This window comes from Balaenoptera acutorostrata, chromosome 2, assembly GCF_949987535.1.
Source record: "Balaenoptera acutorostrata chromosome 2, mBalAcu1.1, whole genome shotgun sequence".
In the NCBI taxonomy this organism is placed as follows: Eukaryota; Metazoa; Chordata; class Mammalia; order Artiodactyla; family Balaenopteridae; genus Balaenoptera; species Balaenoptera acutorostrata.
The window spans coordinates 14,742,355-14,761,250 of NC_080065.1; the positions used below are offsets into that span (position 1 = coordinate 14,742,355).

General features: G+C 39.5%; 1 protein-coding gene across 9 annotated transcripts in view; it reads right to left on the bottom strand.

Annotated features, from left to right (window-relative positions):
• DNAH5 (dynein axonemal heavy chain 5) overlaps window positions 1–18,896 on the bottom strand; it is a 312,149-nt gene that overhangs the window by 13,102 nt on the left and 280,151 nt on the right. For all 9 annotated transcript variants that reach the window (XM_057539913.1, XM_057539912.1, XM_057539910.1 and 6 more), the window contains 8 exons: window positions 17,124–17,245; window positions 14,082–14,231; window positions 10,706–10,951; window positions 7,744–7,963; window positions 5,585–5,790; window positions 4,738–4,941; window positions 2,750–2,965; window positions 821–1,033 (listed from right to left, as the gene is read on the bottom strand). In XM_057539913.1, the coding sequence (XP_057395896.1) occupies window positions 821–1,033; window positions 2,750–2,965; window positions 4,738–4,941; window positions 5,585–5,790; window positions 7,744–7,963; window positions 10,706–10,951; window positions 14,082–14,231; window positions 17,124–17,245 (1,577 nt within the window). The remainder of the gene's footprint in view (window positions 1–820; window positions 1,034–2,749; window positions 2,966–4,737; window positions 4,942–5,584; window positions 5,791–7,743; window positions 7,964–10,705; window positions 10,952–14,081; window positions 14,232–17,123; window positions 17,246–18,896) is intronic.

Genomic DNA, 18,896 nt, shown 5'->3' on the forward strand with positions numbered 1-18,896 from the left:
GAGAACAGACAAGCAGCTGCCAAGGGAGAGGGGCTGCGGGGGAAGGACTGGGAGTTTGGGGTTAGCAGATGCAAACTATTATATATAGGATGGATAAACAACAAGGTCCTACTGTAGAGCACAGGGAACTATATTCAATAGATTGCGATAAACCATAATGAAAAAGAAAATGAAACAGAATATATATGTATAACTGAGTCACTTTGCTGTGCAGCAGAAATTAACACAACGTTGCAAACCAACTATACTTCAATAAAATTTAAAAAACCCACACCTGTCATTTAGCACAATTAACAATACATAATCAATAAGCATACTGTTAACTTATTATCTTGTTATCTTGAGAGATACATACTCACATATTTACAGACAAAGCAAGGAAAAATGTGTCTCTTTGGTGTGACTTTTGATATCTGCGTGTGTCTAGGAACGTTCCCTTCTATAAGACTAACATCATGAGCTTTGAAGTCCATGAGCTTGGGTTTACATTCTGATTCTTAGACTTCTAAGGTGTGCGATCTGGGAAAAGATTTAACACCCCCCCAATCTCAAGTTCCTCATCTGTAAAATAAGGGTAATAAATTGCAAGATTTAAATGAAACAGTGCATATAAATTGCCTAGCAGAGAACCTGAGATGTGGGAGATGCTAAATTATTTCCTTCCCTACCTACAATCCAAAAATACAGGGCTCTAAGGAGATTAGTCCCTAAGCAAAAGAACACTCTTAAGTACATTATTCTTACATGCTTTTCACTTGCCAGTTACAACTATTCACAACAATAAAGTGATTAGGCAGAATAAGAGCTGAGTTAAACGTACTTTTTTCCACCGAGCAGGAATTCTGGCATCAAACATGCAATTCAGGGCGTCTTGTAGATTTTCACTCATGATGATGGTACCATCAATGGCAAGTTTTAGCTCGGTCAGGGTGCTTCGGACTAGGGTGAGTACCCTTTGCATTCTGTCTATCTCCTGCCTGAGGAAAATGTTCATCGGCTGGAACGGCCCCATCTTTTGCAGCCTCTCCTTTACCTGCCATGGAGACACCCAGCACGTGAAAAAGTAGGCAGCTACTAATGTTATGTAACTGGTACCCTAGGGCTTCTGAAAGGGCCCCAAATTTTACAGTTCCATAAACAGTAAGCTTTTGGTTTTTTTCACTGCCAGAAAACAAAGAAGAAATAAAGAAGAAACGTCTGTTAAATGACCAGCTGATTTCTCATCCCATGTGGGGGAAGACAGGCCTCCATAAATTCACAGAAGAATATACAATCCATGTCCACAAACATGCAGCCTTCCAAACAGCAACTGCACTTACTGGGAAATATTCACTACTGCCACTCCAAGACTTGCAGATACACACATGGACACACACAAGTAGATGTGTACACATACACAACAATTTTTAAGGCTGCCTCAAAACACTAGACTTCTGTTTTAAAAGCTTTCTGTTTTTTCCATCAAAGCATCTATCCATCCACCCACCCATTCATTTCTGTCTTACAAGTATTTATTCAGAGTCTTCTGTGGATCAGATATCATGCCACGTTGAATTGCTTTATCCTAAGCAAATTTAGCAAAAGGAAGGTGTCTCTTCTAAACTCCATACTTACCATGTTTATTTATGTAATTATTATTATATTTTTAAGGCACTTTTATTGCTTTATAAATATTTCAACCACTGTTAGACATGAATGACCGCTTTCCTGATACTATAATGAAAGGTGCTTACGAAAGCTCATAGCAGTATTGATTTTCTCCGAGCAAGTGATCAGAGATTCTTCCAAGGGAAATGAGTCCCTTGGTGACAGTTCCTTGAGTTCAGACTGTAGTACTAGCATCCAAAATGGCCTGCTTCATGGAAAATAATAGGATGCTCAAGTAACAAAATGCTGCAGACTTCCTTCTGAAAACCAGGTGGAAAGGGCAATATATAAAGAAACATGGTGGTCTTGTGACAAAAATGTCACAAGGTTAGTCCAGGTCATCTCTTAAGACTACATGGATGGGACTTCCCTGGTGGTCCAGTGGTTAAGACTCAGCGCTTCCACTGCAGAGGGCATGGGTTCAATCCCTGGCTGGGGAACTAAGATCCCGTGTGCCGTGGGGTACGGCCAAAAAAAAAAAAAAAAAAAAAACTGCATGGAAAGTAAGCCACTTACTTTTGCTTTTCTCAAAGACTTAAACATGTTATCAGGGTAAACCTTTTCACAATATTTGCTAAAATGTCAAAAAAAAAATTAACTTTCACAATCATCAATTTTGCTTAGAAGTTACTTGCGTATTAAAAAGACAAATCAATTTTCCAAACCCATGAGATGAAGAAGCTGCAGAGCTAACGATGTAACTATAGACTCCCTGAAATTAAGAAGGCCTGAATTACACAACATTTTTCTAAATAATCAATGCTTTGCTCTAAGAATACATTTTTTTCCCTCTGAACAAATGACAACGTGAAGTGCCTCTAGGGAACGTTTGAGAAAAGCAATCCTAACCCACCGGTCCACACTTGTAATCTAATTATGAAGATTAACGCTCTCATCAGGTTTCTTTATTATTTCTCTTTTGAGATGATTACGTTTATAAATTCAAACACTTCTTTTTCTGGTTCTTCAAGAAGTAAGTTTTTTAAATGATTTTTTTTTAATTTCAGAAAAATTATTTTTCGCCCTCCTCCCTTCGTCCTCACTCCCCCAACCAACCAGACACATCCACAGCTGACGTTTTGTCAGGATGCCATCAACTCACTTCAAATGGACCATAGTCTGGGGGCAGCTTCTCTAGCATGTCATCAGCCAGCCGGGCCACCACCGCCTCCCGGGTCTCATCTCCTCCACCAGAGCTGTCCTTGGGCTGGATGCCCAGAACGGTGTCCAGCACGTCCTTGGCCAGCTTGCTCTGGTAGGTGATGTCGGCATTGGGGTGCAGCCAGAACACCTCAGGGCTGTCGTAGGTGGGCAAGCTCTGAACAACACAGACTGTAAGCACAGACTGCTGACACAAGTACCAGTTAAATTACACTGTCTTAGCAAATAAACACGTTTTTATTAGGATAAGCATTTACATGGTATGTCTTATTCGTGGCAGGCTGCAACCTCAACAATTTCTCCAGGAAGGAATCAAAAGTTGTCTTGAAAAACAATTAACATAATAGGCTCATGGTTCTTTAATATCTGCACTTCAAGCAAATTCAATCAAAAAGACACTATCTTGTTTTATAATATATTTGTAAGATGGAAAGGGAACTATGGATTGGCATTTTGTTTTTTGAAGGTCTCGTCTAATTCAAACCAATTGCTTAAATAAATGGTGTGTAACGAATTGTTACTAAAAATGACAGTTTTAGCAATTATGGCCCAATAAGAGCAGAGGTGGGAAATGTACTTTCCCAAGGAGAAGGACGGAGACTAAGAAAAACGAGAAATATTGAAAGAGCAACAAGGTTACAGAGAAAAACAGACAGCAAGAGACAATGAGAAGCAGAACTAGCAATTACTAGCAGGTAAATACTCCCCCAGCTACTTGAAAAAAAGAAGATTTACCTACAATTTGACATATAATTTTATGTGTGAATTGTATCCTTAACTTTATTCATGGTTTCCCTCTCTTCTAGCCCATTATTTTATTCCTTTTTACATAATGCCTTTTTATGAGCTACCTCAAATTCATTGTGAAATGAGGCGCATGTAAATAAATATAATGGGCAGGTATACCTAAATTTATACCTTCATAGGCAGTCTCCTATTCAGTGCTAATGATTTAAAGACACATATAGTACAGTTAAGACAAATATATTTGTAGATTTGAATTAATAAAAGTGTAGGGGTGGTGATATATGATAAATTCATCACACTTATATATCACAGAACCTCTAAATATACTGATAAATTTATCTCTTGGCAGGCTGTTGTGCTTTACTTTGTTCATCCGGAGATAAAGCTTAGAGGCAAAAGAGATCGCTAAATGATGATCTAAAGAATTCAAGGTATTGAGACAGAAAATGTAGTTACCTGGAAGGACAAATCATATTTTTTCCCAAATTTCCTGTCAAAATCCTATTCTTACTTAGAGCAGTGCTTCTCAGTTGGAGGTGATTTTGCCCCCGCCAGGGACATTTGGCAATGTCTGGAGACATCGTAGGTTGTCACAACTGGGTAGAGAGTGAAACTGACATCTAGCAGGTAGAGGGGAGAGATGCCGCCAGCCATTCTACACAGGTCAGTTCCCCACTCAAGGAAGTATCCAGCCCTGAACGTCAACGGAGCCGAGGCTGAGAAACCCAGTCTTAGAGGAAGCGCTTCTACAGAGCGTGTTCCCGAACATACTCATAAGCTGTCCATTAGGCCAGGATTAAGGAACAGATGTCACGGGATAAGGCAAGTGGATTGAAACAGAACAGATTGAGTCTAGAGGTTGCCTTTGGGTAGAGAGCTCCAGGGGATTTGTGTAGGTTCCCTGGTTCTAAATCTGCCCAGTCTATCACCTCTCCAAAGAATATTCCTCACTGGGGCATTAAAAGGGGAGGAAAGAAGGGAATTCACATAAAACACACCCTCAGAACAAATATAAGCAGTTTCATCATTAGGTGACTATAAACATATGAAGACAGCATCTATGGTGCTTGCATCACCATTAAAATTTATTTTCAAAGAAGTACATACAGTATAAATAAATATCAAAAAAGTCAACTTGCCATAGATACTTGCTCTATACAAAAAATTCTGAAGATGACAAACCTGAATATACTGAAGATAGTTATCCACCGTGCTGCATTTTGGAATATTATATCCTTGGTAAAAGCTAAAATCCGGTCCAAACATATTTTCACTGAACCAAACCTTAGCAAGTGTGTTCAGCAATCTCTTGTCATAGTCATCAGTGACTCTGCCTCCGTACTGAATCTCTCCTATCATGTAGCGTACGGTGGTCCAGGAGACGCCCTGGGAAAATTTATAGAATGATTGTGGACTGACTACTGTCTCACCCCCATTTTCCCTGCCAAGTAACACCCATGTAATCACTGTCACCAATGTCATTTACTCATTCATTTATTCACTCCTCAGTAATGTGAAAAGTGCAGAAAGAAAATTAAATAAGCAGACATGAGGGGTAACTCAAAGCTCGTGATCCTGACTTGAAATAGATTCTCTTGGTACATTCATATGTTTCTATACTTTGATTTCAATAGAAAAAAAATTGTTTAATTTTTGAGAATATAGAGGCTGTTCTTTAAAAAGCACACACTCCAAAAGTAATCTAGACTCTAAATTTTCATGTTTTAGGATTTTAAAAAGCACACTTCTTCACCCATTCCCCCCTCCCTCCAATAGACCCCGTTAGGTTGTCTTAGTTGTAATGTCAACTTGTCTTTGAGAAGTAAAAACATAATCAAAATTTGTTCCTTTTTTTTCCCTAAAATCAAGAGGCTAGTGTGACCCAAGCTGCTATGACTTAAAGAGAATGACTTTGCCAGCACAGAAAATCATCACTCTTACAGGATTTACGCCAAGGCTGGGCGGTCATGTTAGCTCAAGGACCCAAGTCCACAATCACCGGGGGCACGAAGCAGTGTGTGCACAGTACCTTTTTGAGATCCATGTCGTCTAAGTGGTTTTGGATGAACTGCACTGTGGCATTAAAGTCGGCTTGGTTAAATTCATAGGGTATGTTCCACCCCAGGGGGCCGAACTTGCGCCTCTCCTGGACCGTGGAGTGCAGGAAAGCCACGGCATACAGCATGGGCTTCCACTGGGCTACAGAGCTCACGTCCAGCAGGTCTTGGCTCACGCCTGTTGTGGTCAGTTAGGTGAAAAACTATATCATCTCTCAAACATCTTTACTTTCTACTACTTTTATAAGCTATTAATTATTTTTGTAAATTCCTGATATTAAACTTCACTTATCTTGAATTACTCTTACCATATTCATATGACAATTATAATTTAACTTTTGGGTACCCAGAGGGCATTCCTCTCTGAAAATTATGCACAGAGATTTGAGGCGGTTGGGGGCTTGCTAACATGGATCAAGTTCTTGCCAACCTAACAAGATAATGTGGGGATAAAATAGAGATGGAAGAATAGTGGCAGTAAAATAAATATTGCTACTATTACTACAACTACTACTACTACTACTAATAATAATACCTATTACTACTACTACTACTAGGGGCATGTACACAGGTTGCAATGGCTTCTATATACTCTTTTAACAATTTAATATTAATTAAAATCGTGTATATAGAAGCCCATTGCTATTGAAAAGTATGAACTATTAGATATAAAATAAGCTGCAAGGATATATTGTACAACACGGGGAATATAGGCAATATTTTATAATAACTATAAATGGAGTAGAGTCTTTAAAAATTGTGGGGCTTCCCTGGTGGCACAGTGGTTGAGAATCTGCCTGCCAATGCAGGGGACACGGGTTCGAGCCCTGGTCTGGGAAGATCCCACATGCCACGGAGCAACTGGGTCCGTGAGCCACAACTACTGAGCCTGCGCGTCTGGAGCCTGTGCTCCGCAACAGGAGAGGCCGCGACAGTGAGAGGCCCGCGCACCGCAATGAAGAGTGGCCCCCACTCGCCGCGACCAGAGGAAGCCCTCGCACAGAAACGAAGACCCAACACAGCCAAAAGTAAATTAATTAATTAATTAATTTAAAAAAATTGTGAATCACTATATTACACACCTGTAACATATAATATTGTACAGCAACTATATCTCAATTAAAAAGAATAATAAAATATAATAATAAAATAAAAAAGAAGCCCATTGCAACCTGAGTATATTCCCCCAAAATAATTACGATTACTATATATATACATATTATATTGCATATATAATTATAAATTTTTTCACTTGAAATCTTTTTTTACTGACATCATCCTTCCACATCTATTTTATTGGCAAAAATTTGAGACTTGTTGACAACTCCAAAAAAATTTCTTTGTAGATTTTTCAGATTGCTATGTAATAATTATTATATTGATGATTATTATTAAATACACTATTTTAAATTAAATTTATTCCAATTGTCCTGGATAGTTTTTGTTATCACTATTTTACAAGAAAACTGGAACTCAGGTTGCTTGAGTGATTAGCACACAAGAGAACAAAGCATTTGCTCAGGCAGTATCAGAGCCTGGATTTCTAACTGCAAGTCCATACTCTTTCTGTGACCATGAGCCTCAGACAGGGAGCTATGACACAGAAGGAGCAAATGAACAGAGAGTAATCTCAGCTCCAGTTGTGACAGGAGGGGCATTTTGGTCTGGTTTGGTGGCCATTGTCAGATTTCTAACTTAGCTCACATTCTGACATCCTGACACACAACCTCATGCAATGAAAGCAGAGACCATAATTGTGACTCAGCCTCTCCTCTTGCAAGAGGCTACTGCCCTACGTTAGGTATGAAGCACGAAGACCATAAACGACATTATCCATTTTAGATGTTAACATAGAAAGGCAAGTGTCTAGCAGAGAATAGCATAGGCCAAAGTAGAGCGATAGTGGGGAAATAGCAAAAATATAAGGTGGAAACCTGAGCTCTGACACCCTAAAACGGCCAGAGGATATTCCACATGGAGCAGGACAGAGAGGGCTATCCCCTCACCATCTTGTTAAGTCATAGCACCACTTCCTATAACTAATCCTAGCTAATTCATTGTTCATAATTTCTTTAAGAAAACAATTTAAGCACAAGAACTCCCGTAAACTTGGAAGTATTCCTCGACTCACCACCATATGTTCTTTTCAGTCCTGCCCGGAGTCCCTGGGGGGGCTCATTGGCAAATTTAATGGACATATGAAGGAGGGTAATGGGAAACTGCTTATGAGCCTCAGTCGTCATCCACAGGCGGAAAGCATCATGTACAATCTCGGTTTCTATAATTATGTCCATTAGCTCATCCATGAAATCAAGTCCCAGATGGCAGTTCTGCAAAAGTGCCCATCCTCCCTACATCAACAACAGTACATGGAAATTAGTCGATTTTGTGTTTCACCCAGAGATTTAAATTAGTACGTTCTTTAGAAATTAAATAATTAAAATTTAATAGAAAAGCACACTAACCCCTTTAAAGTAATCTAGGTCAAATCTAAGGATATGATCATGTTGAACTGAAATAGGTTACATTTCTTCTTATTCCATGTATGTGTGTCACAGCATACTAGCATGCCACTTGTAGTAATAATATATGGTGGGGGTCATGAACATCACCAAAGTGAAACATAAAAAGAGATAACGGCACTTCCAAGTAAAGATGGTTGACTGAAAACCGTCACTTAGCTCAGCTGCCTCCCCAAATTCCATGAAAAGTACAATGAAGGGACTTTTTTAAAGGTATGAACTCTGAAGGACAAAGATAGTGAAGGTGAAGACAATGTCAATAACATTGAAAACAGACTCAAGAAAGCTGAACCCTAAACTGACCATTCGGGGAGAGCTGAGACGTAAACTGATTTATACCACGTAACTCCCAAAACACTCAAGAAGAGGTGACGAAGGTCCTTCTGGAAGTGGGGGAAGATGATGGCCTAATACAAGAAGATTGAAAGTCCAGACCCCCGACATGTTTCCTTAATGAAAGATGGAAAGTTGATTTTCTTTAGAAGGCAAAACAGACAGGGTTTGCAGTAGAGGACAGCAGCCTGTTAAGAGTATAGGAACCTCACTGAAAACAGGTAAAAGAAAGCTTACCTATTGAATTTGGAGACCTATTACCTTCCTTCTCCCACTGAGTTCCCAGAATACAGGCAGCAAGGTATATACCCTCTAGAATAAGGAAGAACCTTCTCTGGGGAATCTGACCACTCTAACAGCAAGAGCCTTAGAAAATAAAAAGCCATATCTCTGGTGTAAATTATTCTATGAGCATAAGAAGATTCTTGCATAAAGCAACACAGGCAAAAATTTAGGTCATGAAATAATAATTTATTCAATACCTAATCTATAGAACATTTTTTGCCAAAATCATCTACCATACCCAGATCATAACCTTGAGTTGTTTTCTTGACTCTCTGACTTTGGATCACTTAGATTTGATTAGCGTAACCTGAGATATTTTTCTTTCCAAGAAACAAACTAAGCACCAGATCTAAAATCTTAATCAAGTTACATGTAAAACTGATCATTCTGGAATGTCACATATTCCCTTACATTTTCTTCAGAAGTATATAGCACTGCTGAATAAATAACTATTTATTTATCCTATGAAAATTTAATTGACACTATCCACAATTCAAAAAAAAGGGAAATTAAATATAAAACATAACTACAAAAAGGCTTCAGATGCTCTCTTTCATCCAGCATACAAGTGACTCCTGATCTAAGTTTCTTAGGTGAGAACTTGGAAGGTTCAATCTTCACCCACGGAGAGGAATCTTTGGCCAAAGTTGTTTCTTTGGCATTGCCACACTCTGTATGAATGTTTTGTGTTCTTACTGAGCAGATCATCCATTTTGCTATTCTTGGGTAATTGGTTCACTCTGTCATAAAACACTGTTGTCTCTGACAAGTTATAAACATGCTAATAATAATAAAGATCTTTAAAAATTTTTACTTGAAATTAAACTACTAAACAAAAAACACAGATAAATTGAAGGCTAAAAATATTCCATTTAAATTCTAATTTGGTTGCCTGAAGCTATTAGTTACACCATTATTTATTTTAAATTCAAGTTAAATCCATGTCCTGTGAATGTTAGTGTTTTTGCTCTAAGTACAGTACTATGCAGAGGAAGGAAGTCAAGGGGGAGGGAGGATGAGGGGGGAGAGGCCAGAATGGAGGCCCACCAAGCCCTCGTGTCAGACCAGACCTAGGATTCTGAATCATGGATGTATTTTTTCATCTCTAAACATATTTAAATCAGGTGCTTTCTGCCCTCCCCCTCCCAACGACAAACTAAGTGCATCAGACAGAGCACAGCACACATGAGAGACCTCTCCCTTTCACCAAAGCTGGGGGCAGGGCACAGCTTGAGGGTGGAAGAGGTAAATATGGAGGTTCTAGAACCCAGTGAGCTCAGTTCTAGACCAGGGGGAGGGGACCAGGATGCAGCACAGTGGTAAGATTCTAAAGTCAGCAGCTGGGACCTAGAACCCAATGGCTTCATGGTGAGCTTAGTGTTTGGTCTGTTCTGTACACTGTTGAATTTGCAAGCTGCAAAAGGCTCTAGGAGACCCACCTGGAAGGCAACAGGACAGGTTTCCTGAAAACCTCTGGTTCCACCATAGGATAATAGCAGATTCCTGGCCTCTGGGATTGGGGGCAGGCCTAGGGGACCCCAGGGCACAGATGATGCATTCTGGAACCCAAGAAAGGTATGGTGTTGTAGATTCTGGAGAGTTATGGATTCCAAGAGCAGAGCTGGAGGGGTTGGAGCGTATGGCAGAGAGGAGGAACTATGAACCCTATAGAATGTTCGGGACCTGGAGTGGGGTTTAGCGTTATGCAAACTGGTCAGGGAATAGGATGTTCTGATTGGGCAAGTTTTCCATAAGTCAAGGCTCAGCAGAAAAAGTTTTAAGTGTGTCCATTTTTCCATGGAAATTTTCTAATAGATATCATGGTTTTCCCTGTTTAGTAAACAGAATACAATACATAAGTTTAAACTCTTAAGGATTCATAAGCTCTCTGCATTGTTTTTCTATAACCTGTAATATCAACATCATAACACAAAAGTAGACATCTGGTCTCACATTCGCCATGGTCTGCTGCAGGAGCTTGCGAGCGTGGACCTCCTGGCCCTGCCCCATGGACACGTAGCGGGTTTCTATTTTTAATCTCTTCCCCAAGGCGATGATGGAACCTGTGGGGTCTGAGCCCATAGACAGGACACAGATGAGTGGTGTCCGTGGATCAGATTCCTCCCATGTCTTTTCCAAGTCCAGGATAACACCTTCTGCATACTTTTCGCCCATGGAGTCCACGATGTACTTACGCGCCTGCCAAAAACAGTACACGAGTCACCAAAACTAGCTCCAGCTCCTTCTTGTGCATAATTCAATGTGGTTTCCAAAATTCATTTTTGTAGATTATCTCAATGATGTCTACAGTAACCCTGCCAGGAAAATAGGGCAGAAGCTTTTTTCTTGTTGGTTTATCTGTTTGTTTGCTTGCTTGCTTGTTTGAATCCTCACTCTGTAGAAGCTGAGTTACTTGCCAAAAACACAATCACCCACTTAAAAGACTAGAACCCAGGTTGGCTGACTCCTTATCTGGGACCCGTTTCAATACACCAGCTGCTTCATGCTGTACAAAAGATTTAAAATATTAGGCAACTCCATTATTGAGGATGCTTTAAGGGAAAAGTATATGCATTCAAATAATCAAGTAAACAGTACAATGCCTGGGATTTAATGGGTACTTAACAAATAGATAATTACTGCTGAGTGACTACTTATGTAGTGAAATTTATTGCATACTTATCAAATTAATTAATTTTTAAAGATTTAATCTAATTGCATTTGGAGCACACGGTACCACTTATTTTTGTATCTCTTAATATTTTTTCAAGATTGGCCAGATCCTGTATTGAATTCTCTAACCTAAGTATAAATGCCTGCACATTTTTTACAGCTTTCTGAAAGGTACTTTACAAGTTTGCCTGACATGTTCTTTGGCTTCTCCAAAAGTCTACTTGTTTACACATTCATCACAGCCACTGGGCAGTGTGCTTCGTGATCAGGAAGGACTTCAAAGGCTGGACGCTCAGGTGTTCCACAAATTGCAGTTGTTTCTCAGCCACAGGCACCTGGGTACCCGCCATCATTGCAGCATCTCTCAAGATCCAGGTGTTCTGTCCTCTGGCATAGCAAAGAGCTCAAAATGGCCAATCTTGCCATAGAACTCAGCACTGACCCCACCTGGACATTTCCATCCAAGCTATGAGCTAACATACTGTTACCTATACATACATCAGGGGCCAGGTGGTAAATATATTAGGCTTTCGTGGCCGTACAGACTCTGTTGCCCAACTCAACCTACCACTGCAGCATAAACAAATGATAGTTCATAAATAAATGAGCATGGCTATGTTCCAATAAAAGTGTATAGACACTGGACTTTGAATGTTATATAATTTTCACATATCACAAAATATTATTCTTCTTGGCTTTTTTTCAAGCCTTTAAAACTATAAAAACCACTCTTAGCTCACAGCTGTACATAAACAGGCAGTAGCACAAGACACCCTCTGATAGCGTGTTCTTCTTGCAACCAGGCTTTTGAATGTCCCTGGACATGCACTCATGCTCAGCCAAAATGCTACGAACAAGCCTGATGTTGCTTGTGGGGAATGGGGATTAAATACGTCCACATTGTAGACCTTATGATATGCTTCCCCAAATGGTGTCTGGTTGAAAATCACAAGAGGAATCTAATGTGAGAATAAAAACTTCAGAGGAGAGAACATTTTTCCAAGGGGCCTTCTAGATCTTGCTTAAGACTTGGGTGTTACCATAAGGGCCAGGGGAAGCCATTAAAGGAATACCATAATGATATTTCTGTTTCTTCTAGTATATACAAGATGGATTCGAGTGGGCAAGAATGAACTACAGGAGACCAGTTAGAAAGACATGGCTGTCATCAGCCTAACGGTGACAGAGGCCAGAATGAAGATGACAAAGTTACAAAGGGGTGGGAGACACTTAAATTTCAGCACTGAACCCAATAAAGTGTTGTATGAAAAAAATAAGAAGGGAAGGAAGGAAGAGTGGGAGGGAAGGGAGGGAGGGAGGGAAGAAGGAGAGGAGGAAGGGGAAAAGAAAAGTCTACTTGAAACGTCTACACTCCCCTTAAATAAGGCAACTGTTTGACAATTCATTTGGGCAGGATAAAAGTAATGACGTTGAGAAGAAAAACCAAAGGAAGGGTGATCTCAGTGCCCTGAGTTGCAAAATTCATTTTTCTTTTCTCAATAAATGATTGAATCTAGTTGTTTTCATGATTCCACAGGTGGACTTGGAGGTGGTTACTATATATGTTTTTAACACTCCCTCTGGAGAGTGAAGGGGAAAAATTCCTACATTCTATTAGAAACCCCAGCCTACTGTTATTTTATGACTTATTTAAAGAAGTCCGTAAAAAAAAAAAAAAAAATCAATGTCTGTGAATAGTAGAGTTTAACTTTTAGCTGTGAAGGTAAGACACCACAAGTCTGTTTCGTGGGTAAATTTCCATGACGGTAAGGCCAAAAGATTAAAAGTCTTTGAAAAGATGGATCTTGTAGAGGCAGGGTTTACATTTAAACCATATGTATCATTCAGAGAAATTTAGGCAAACCTTCTTTCTCACGTCAAGGTTTGTGACACATCCTGCTGTAATGGCTACGGATTTGGGGATGCTATACTGCCCTATAGTCTTCCTCTCCCCTCCCCAGTACCTGAGCAGTCTTCCTGTTTAAGAAACATCACTTTACTACTAGCAAAATGGAGTAGCCATATCTTTTTTGAGTTAATATAAAAATGATATGGAAGGGCTTCCCTGGTGGCGCAGTGGTTGAGAATCTGCCTGCCAATGCAGAGGACATGGGTTCGAGCCCTGGTCTGGGAAGATCCCACATGCCGGGAAGCAACTAGGCCCGTGAGCCACAGCTACTGAGCCTGCGCGTCTGGAGCCTGTGCTCCGCAACAAGAGAGGCCGCGATAGTGAGAGGCCCGCGCACCGCGATGAAGAGTGGCCCCCGCTTGCCACAACTAGAGAAAGCCCTCGCACAGAAACGAAGACCCAACACAGCCATTAATTAATTAATTAATTTTAAAAAAATGATATGGAAAAACAATGTATTACCTTCACATTAGACCTATATAACCACCTTACAAACATAGTTTCCTCATTCACTCTTATTGTATCACTTAGACCAAAGAAAATCATTAAATTACTTAGCCCAAATATACACCTCCGTACACTTACTTGTTGTTTATTTTTCCATTTTTCACAATTGTATTGCTAGAAAATTACACAGAAGCCTACACAAAAATTCTCATGGGGATTAACATTTTAAATATTCTTTTAAATTTAAAAGGAAATGTTCCTTTAAAATATTCTCCTATTTTTAAAATATGTACTTTTTACCTGGGCAATGGTTCTGTCGGGACACCAGGATCTAATAAGGAGAAGACGTCTAAAGCAGTCTAGAGATTTATCATAGGCATTTGGAAGGGGTTCCTCCTCAGGGTTTTCCTTATCAAACCAAATTTTCCACACTTTCTCATTTCTCGATATCTGAAAATACCAGGGGATAAGAAAAGTGTCACACCACAGAAAAATCTTTCAGTAAGCGTTCACAGATATTTTTCCTCTTTCTGACCATTCCAGGCATGTGTGAATGCTATTCCTTGAGTATTTTTTAAAATTTTATATCCTAGCACCAAAAAGTTGAGAGTCTAAAATCAAATGTGATTTGCTCTAAAGTCAGTCTGTACTAACACCAGCCTCCGGCTCCCTCTTAAAGGAGGGAGAGCCCTGGGTTGTGGAATTTCTTCTATGACTTTGTGGGAACAAATCTGCAAAGAATAAAGAAATCAATGGAAATTCATTTTCATTATTTTAAGGAAATCTGTTTTGCTCCATGAGATCCCTTATGATGAAGAACCAAGTCTCAGGCTTCCCTGGTGGTGCAGTGGTTAAGAATCCACCTGCCAATGCAGGGTACATGGGTTCAAGCCCTGGTCTGGGAAGATCCCACACACTGGGAAGCAACTAGGCCCGTGCGCCACAGCTACTGAGCCTGCACTCTAGAGCCCTCGAGCCACAACTACTCAGCCCATGTGCCACAACTACTGCAGCCCGCTATCCTAGAGCCCGTGCTCCGCAACAAGAGAAGCCACTGCAACGTGCACCGCAACAAGGAGTAGCCCCCGCTCGCCGCAACTAGAGAGAGCCCGCGCGCAGCGAAGACCCAATGCAGCCAAAAATAAAATAAATAAATTTACTATTTTTTTAATTAATTAATTTATTTATTTATCTTTTTATTTTTGGCTGCATTGGGTCCTCATTGCTGTGCGCGGGCTCTCTCTAGTTGCGGCGAGCGGGGGCTACTCTTCGTTGCGGTGCACGGGCTTCTCACTGCGGTGGCTTCTCTTGTTGCAGAGCACAGGCTCTAGGCGTGTGGGCTTCAGTAGTCGTGGCTCCCAGGATCTAGATAGAGCACAGGCTCAGTAGCTGTGGTGCATGGGCTTAGTTGCTCCACAGCATGTGGGATCTTCCTGGACCAGGGCTCGAACCCATGTCCCCTGCACTGGCAGGCGGATTCTTAACCACTGCACCACCAGGGAAGTCCCAAAATAAAATAAATAAATTTATATAAAAAAAAAAAGAACCAAGTCTCATTCACTTATGTTTCCTCATTTCCCAGGACCATTCTTGAAACAAAAGAAGACATTTAATACATGTTTATAATTGAAGTCTCTTGGTCAATACTCTATTAATCTAGAGTAATTTGAAATACACCACTTAATATCAGCATCAAATGAATAATCACACTTGCTTCCTTTAGGCAATTGATAAAGGAAAAAAACACAGTCCATTATCATTTGAAGCTTAAAAAATCAAAGAGAGGCAAGCATTATATGGGCAAGCATCTCAAAATCATAGAATAAATCACATCGCAGATAAACATGATCTTATGTTCTCCGGTATATTCCCTTTGATTAAAGCCCCAAGTGTATTCCTTGGAGATCTAATCAAAGGAAAAACCATTTGGGTTCATATTTAGAAAATATCATGTAAGAATAAAAAAATAACCTCTTTCAATCATGAAAGACTACATAATATGGAGGGATTTCAGGTATAAAATATAATCTCCAGAAGACAGCTACTTCAATAACTGATAATGGTCCAGGAAAGGTCACTAGGAGTCATCCCATGGGGGAACAAGCTAGAATGCATTAAAATCTCCCCCCCAAAAAGCTATTTAACCCAAAAGAATGGCTTATACCCTAATTACATGGCAATCACCAGGTGGAAGCCAAAACATAAAAATACAGCAGAGCTTAAGCGTCCAGTCCACTTAAACTGGCAAAGTCAAGAACGAGCATTAGGACAAATACCATGTGATATCATTTATATGTGGAACCTAAAATATGATACAAATAAATTTATCTATGAAACAGAAACAGACTCACAGACATAGAACACAAACTTACAGCTACAAAAGGGGAAAGGGGTGGGGGAGGGAGAAATTAGGAGCTTGGGATTAACAGATACAAACTACTGCATATAAAATAGATAAACAACAAGGTCCTACTGCATAGCACAGGGAACTATAGTCGATATCTTGTAATAAACCCTAATGGAAAAGAATATATGTATATATATATATACACAACTAAATCACTTTCTTGTACACCAGAAACTAACGTAACATTGTAAATCAACTATACTTTAATGATTAAAAAAAAAAAAAGAACCAGTGTTAAGACATTTTCTGGTGAAAAAGAGCCTTCATCTGGCAGCTGAAGAAAGCCACCTTGCTGTCCATGCAGCTTCTCGCTGGTCATCAGATTCTCAAGAAGCTATTTCCTGGCTTGTCCCAATTCAACTTTCTATACCCAAGTTCCACAATACCAATATATACACAATTCATCAGAAATTTGCTGCTTATGAAAGGACAACGACTTCTAAAGATAAAAGGCCAGGTGTTTGTGTTAGATTCAGACCCAGATGCCTAGCTAAGGCACTATAATGAAGAGAGGAAGAAGAGAGAAACAAGAGGTAAGAATGGATGTTTATCACTTAGAGGAAGGGTGTTCTTATTACTTTTCATTTCATCTTTAGAAAGATGGCAAAACCTTTTAATCATATCTAATCATTTAATCTAATTAAATCTGTTTTCCCACTTACTTGTGGGTCTCTAATTGGTGATACTGACATATCATCCAGGTCAGTGTTGGTTAAACTTCCTGGGTAACTAATTTCTTCCTGCGAGACCAGCCTGCCATGGACGGAGTGTGCTTTATCAGAGTATGAGTGAGCGGGGAGGAAAGTCAAGCACTGGTCATACCATTTTAAGAGTGACAAAGAAATCTCTCTCTTCCCCAAGTAGTGTAGCCAAATGATAAATCAGGAAGCTGCTCACTGTGACATTATCATAAGTTTACTCAAAGCACAAGTTACCTGATCAAGGACATCAGAAAACTGTCTAAGTTTGCTCAGTTCCACCAAATTCAGCCAGGTCATGTCCAGGATCCATTTAGATGGTTTAGGAGGACAGGCTTTCAAGTCCAACGAGGCACCACCTTTCAAGTTAAACATATTAAGTTATTAAATTTTTCTTTCTTTACTGTAGAACAATCTCTTTATAAAAAACTTTTGCTGAAACTATTTTAATATCAGTTCTTTTACTACCTGGACATTTATTAAACTCAGAAATAGAAATCATAGTGATGAACAAGCTTTAACATTTAATAAAGGAATAGATGATTTTAGAAAAACACATTTAAGGATCAATAATATAGCTTTGGATTTAGGTAAGTGGTGGATTCTGTCTTAGCTCCACCTGGCCAAGGTCTGGGACAAGCCAGCTCATCTGTCTGGAACTCTGTTTCCAAATATGTACAATGGGAATAATGAAGCCTAGGTGTTGTGCTAATGGCAGAAAATATATAAAGTGAGTGTAAAGCACTCAAAACAGGATCAAGGACAAAGCAGAGGGTCACTAAATGAGCAGCTATTGTCAGCATTAAGAATTGCCAAATATTGGCACAAGCTCATTTTAAGGAGAGAATTTATCTAGAAATGTTAGTAGCACTACCTGTGTTTGAAGGGTTCTCCTCTATAAATCAGTATATTATTTACATCCATTTTGAGCACACCCAAGGGCCCTGTGCTATGTCACTTATTTTTCATCAATCTACCCACAACAAACATTTCCATTCGGTACTGACTCCTATCTTTTTGCTGATGATTTACCTAGGCTCACATAACTCATATAACTCTCACAGCGCCATAAAATAAATGACAGTTTAAAAAGTTATTGTTGCCTATCCCAGAAAAACTAAATGTGTGAACAATCATATTTTAAGTCAAAGAAAGAGTTAGCAAGTCTTCTATAGGATAAAATATACTGTTTAATAAATAACATCTATTAAAATGTTTCAGGGAAAATATGCTCTAACCATAATTCTTAGAAGGATATAACCAATCCATTTGGCTAGAATCTTTTTTTGAACAGAGCAGGTCATAAACAAGTAATAATCCTCAAGATATTTACTGAGCCAATCTCTACTTTATTCAGGTACCATGGACCCCACGAAATTGCTGTTTTTTGCCGAATCTATCTTAGTAGACGTCCAAGGTAAGTGGAACAAGAGGTAAGTGAAGCCATTTCAGTGAAAATATTAGCTCATAAAAGCAAAACAGATTGCTTGAACACCAGGAAGCAGTTAAAGAGCTAAGGACAATGCCACTGTGTTGAAAACTGTCACACCAATTTCCATAGAAACTGTCCATTTTCCAACAAACTGAAAAGAATAAGGTATTACCACAGGATTAGGGAGAAGCTTTTCATGGAGAAGAGTGTTCCTTGCAGCCAAAGATAATTCATTGTTTAACAGAGGGTAACACTGTCATGAACATCTTGCCTGCCTCAAATGTGTACTTTGGGCAACAAAGAATGTTGTAATGGTAGGGAGTGGGGAACATATTCCTGGATAACATGGTACCAGATTAGGTGGACTTTTGATGAATAAACTGCTGGGATAGGAATAATTCAAAATAAATTCTCAAGATGATTGGGAATTATGCCAGTCCCTTCATCCCTCAAACCCTTGCTTTGGGAGAAAGAAGGTTTAAATCTTTATCATTATACCTTGTAAAAGTGAAACATGCTTACAATGATTTATACAAGTTGTACCTTGTATCGTGAAGTGGCATAGCTAAGGCAGACTT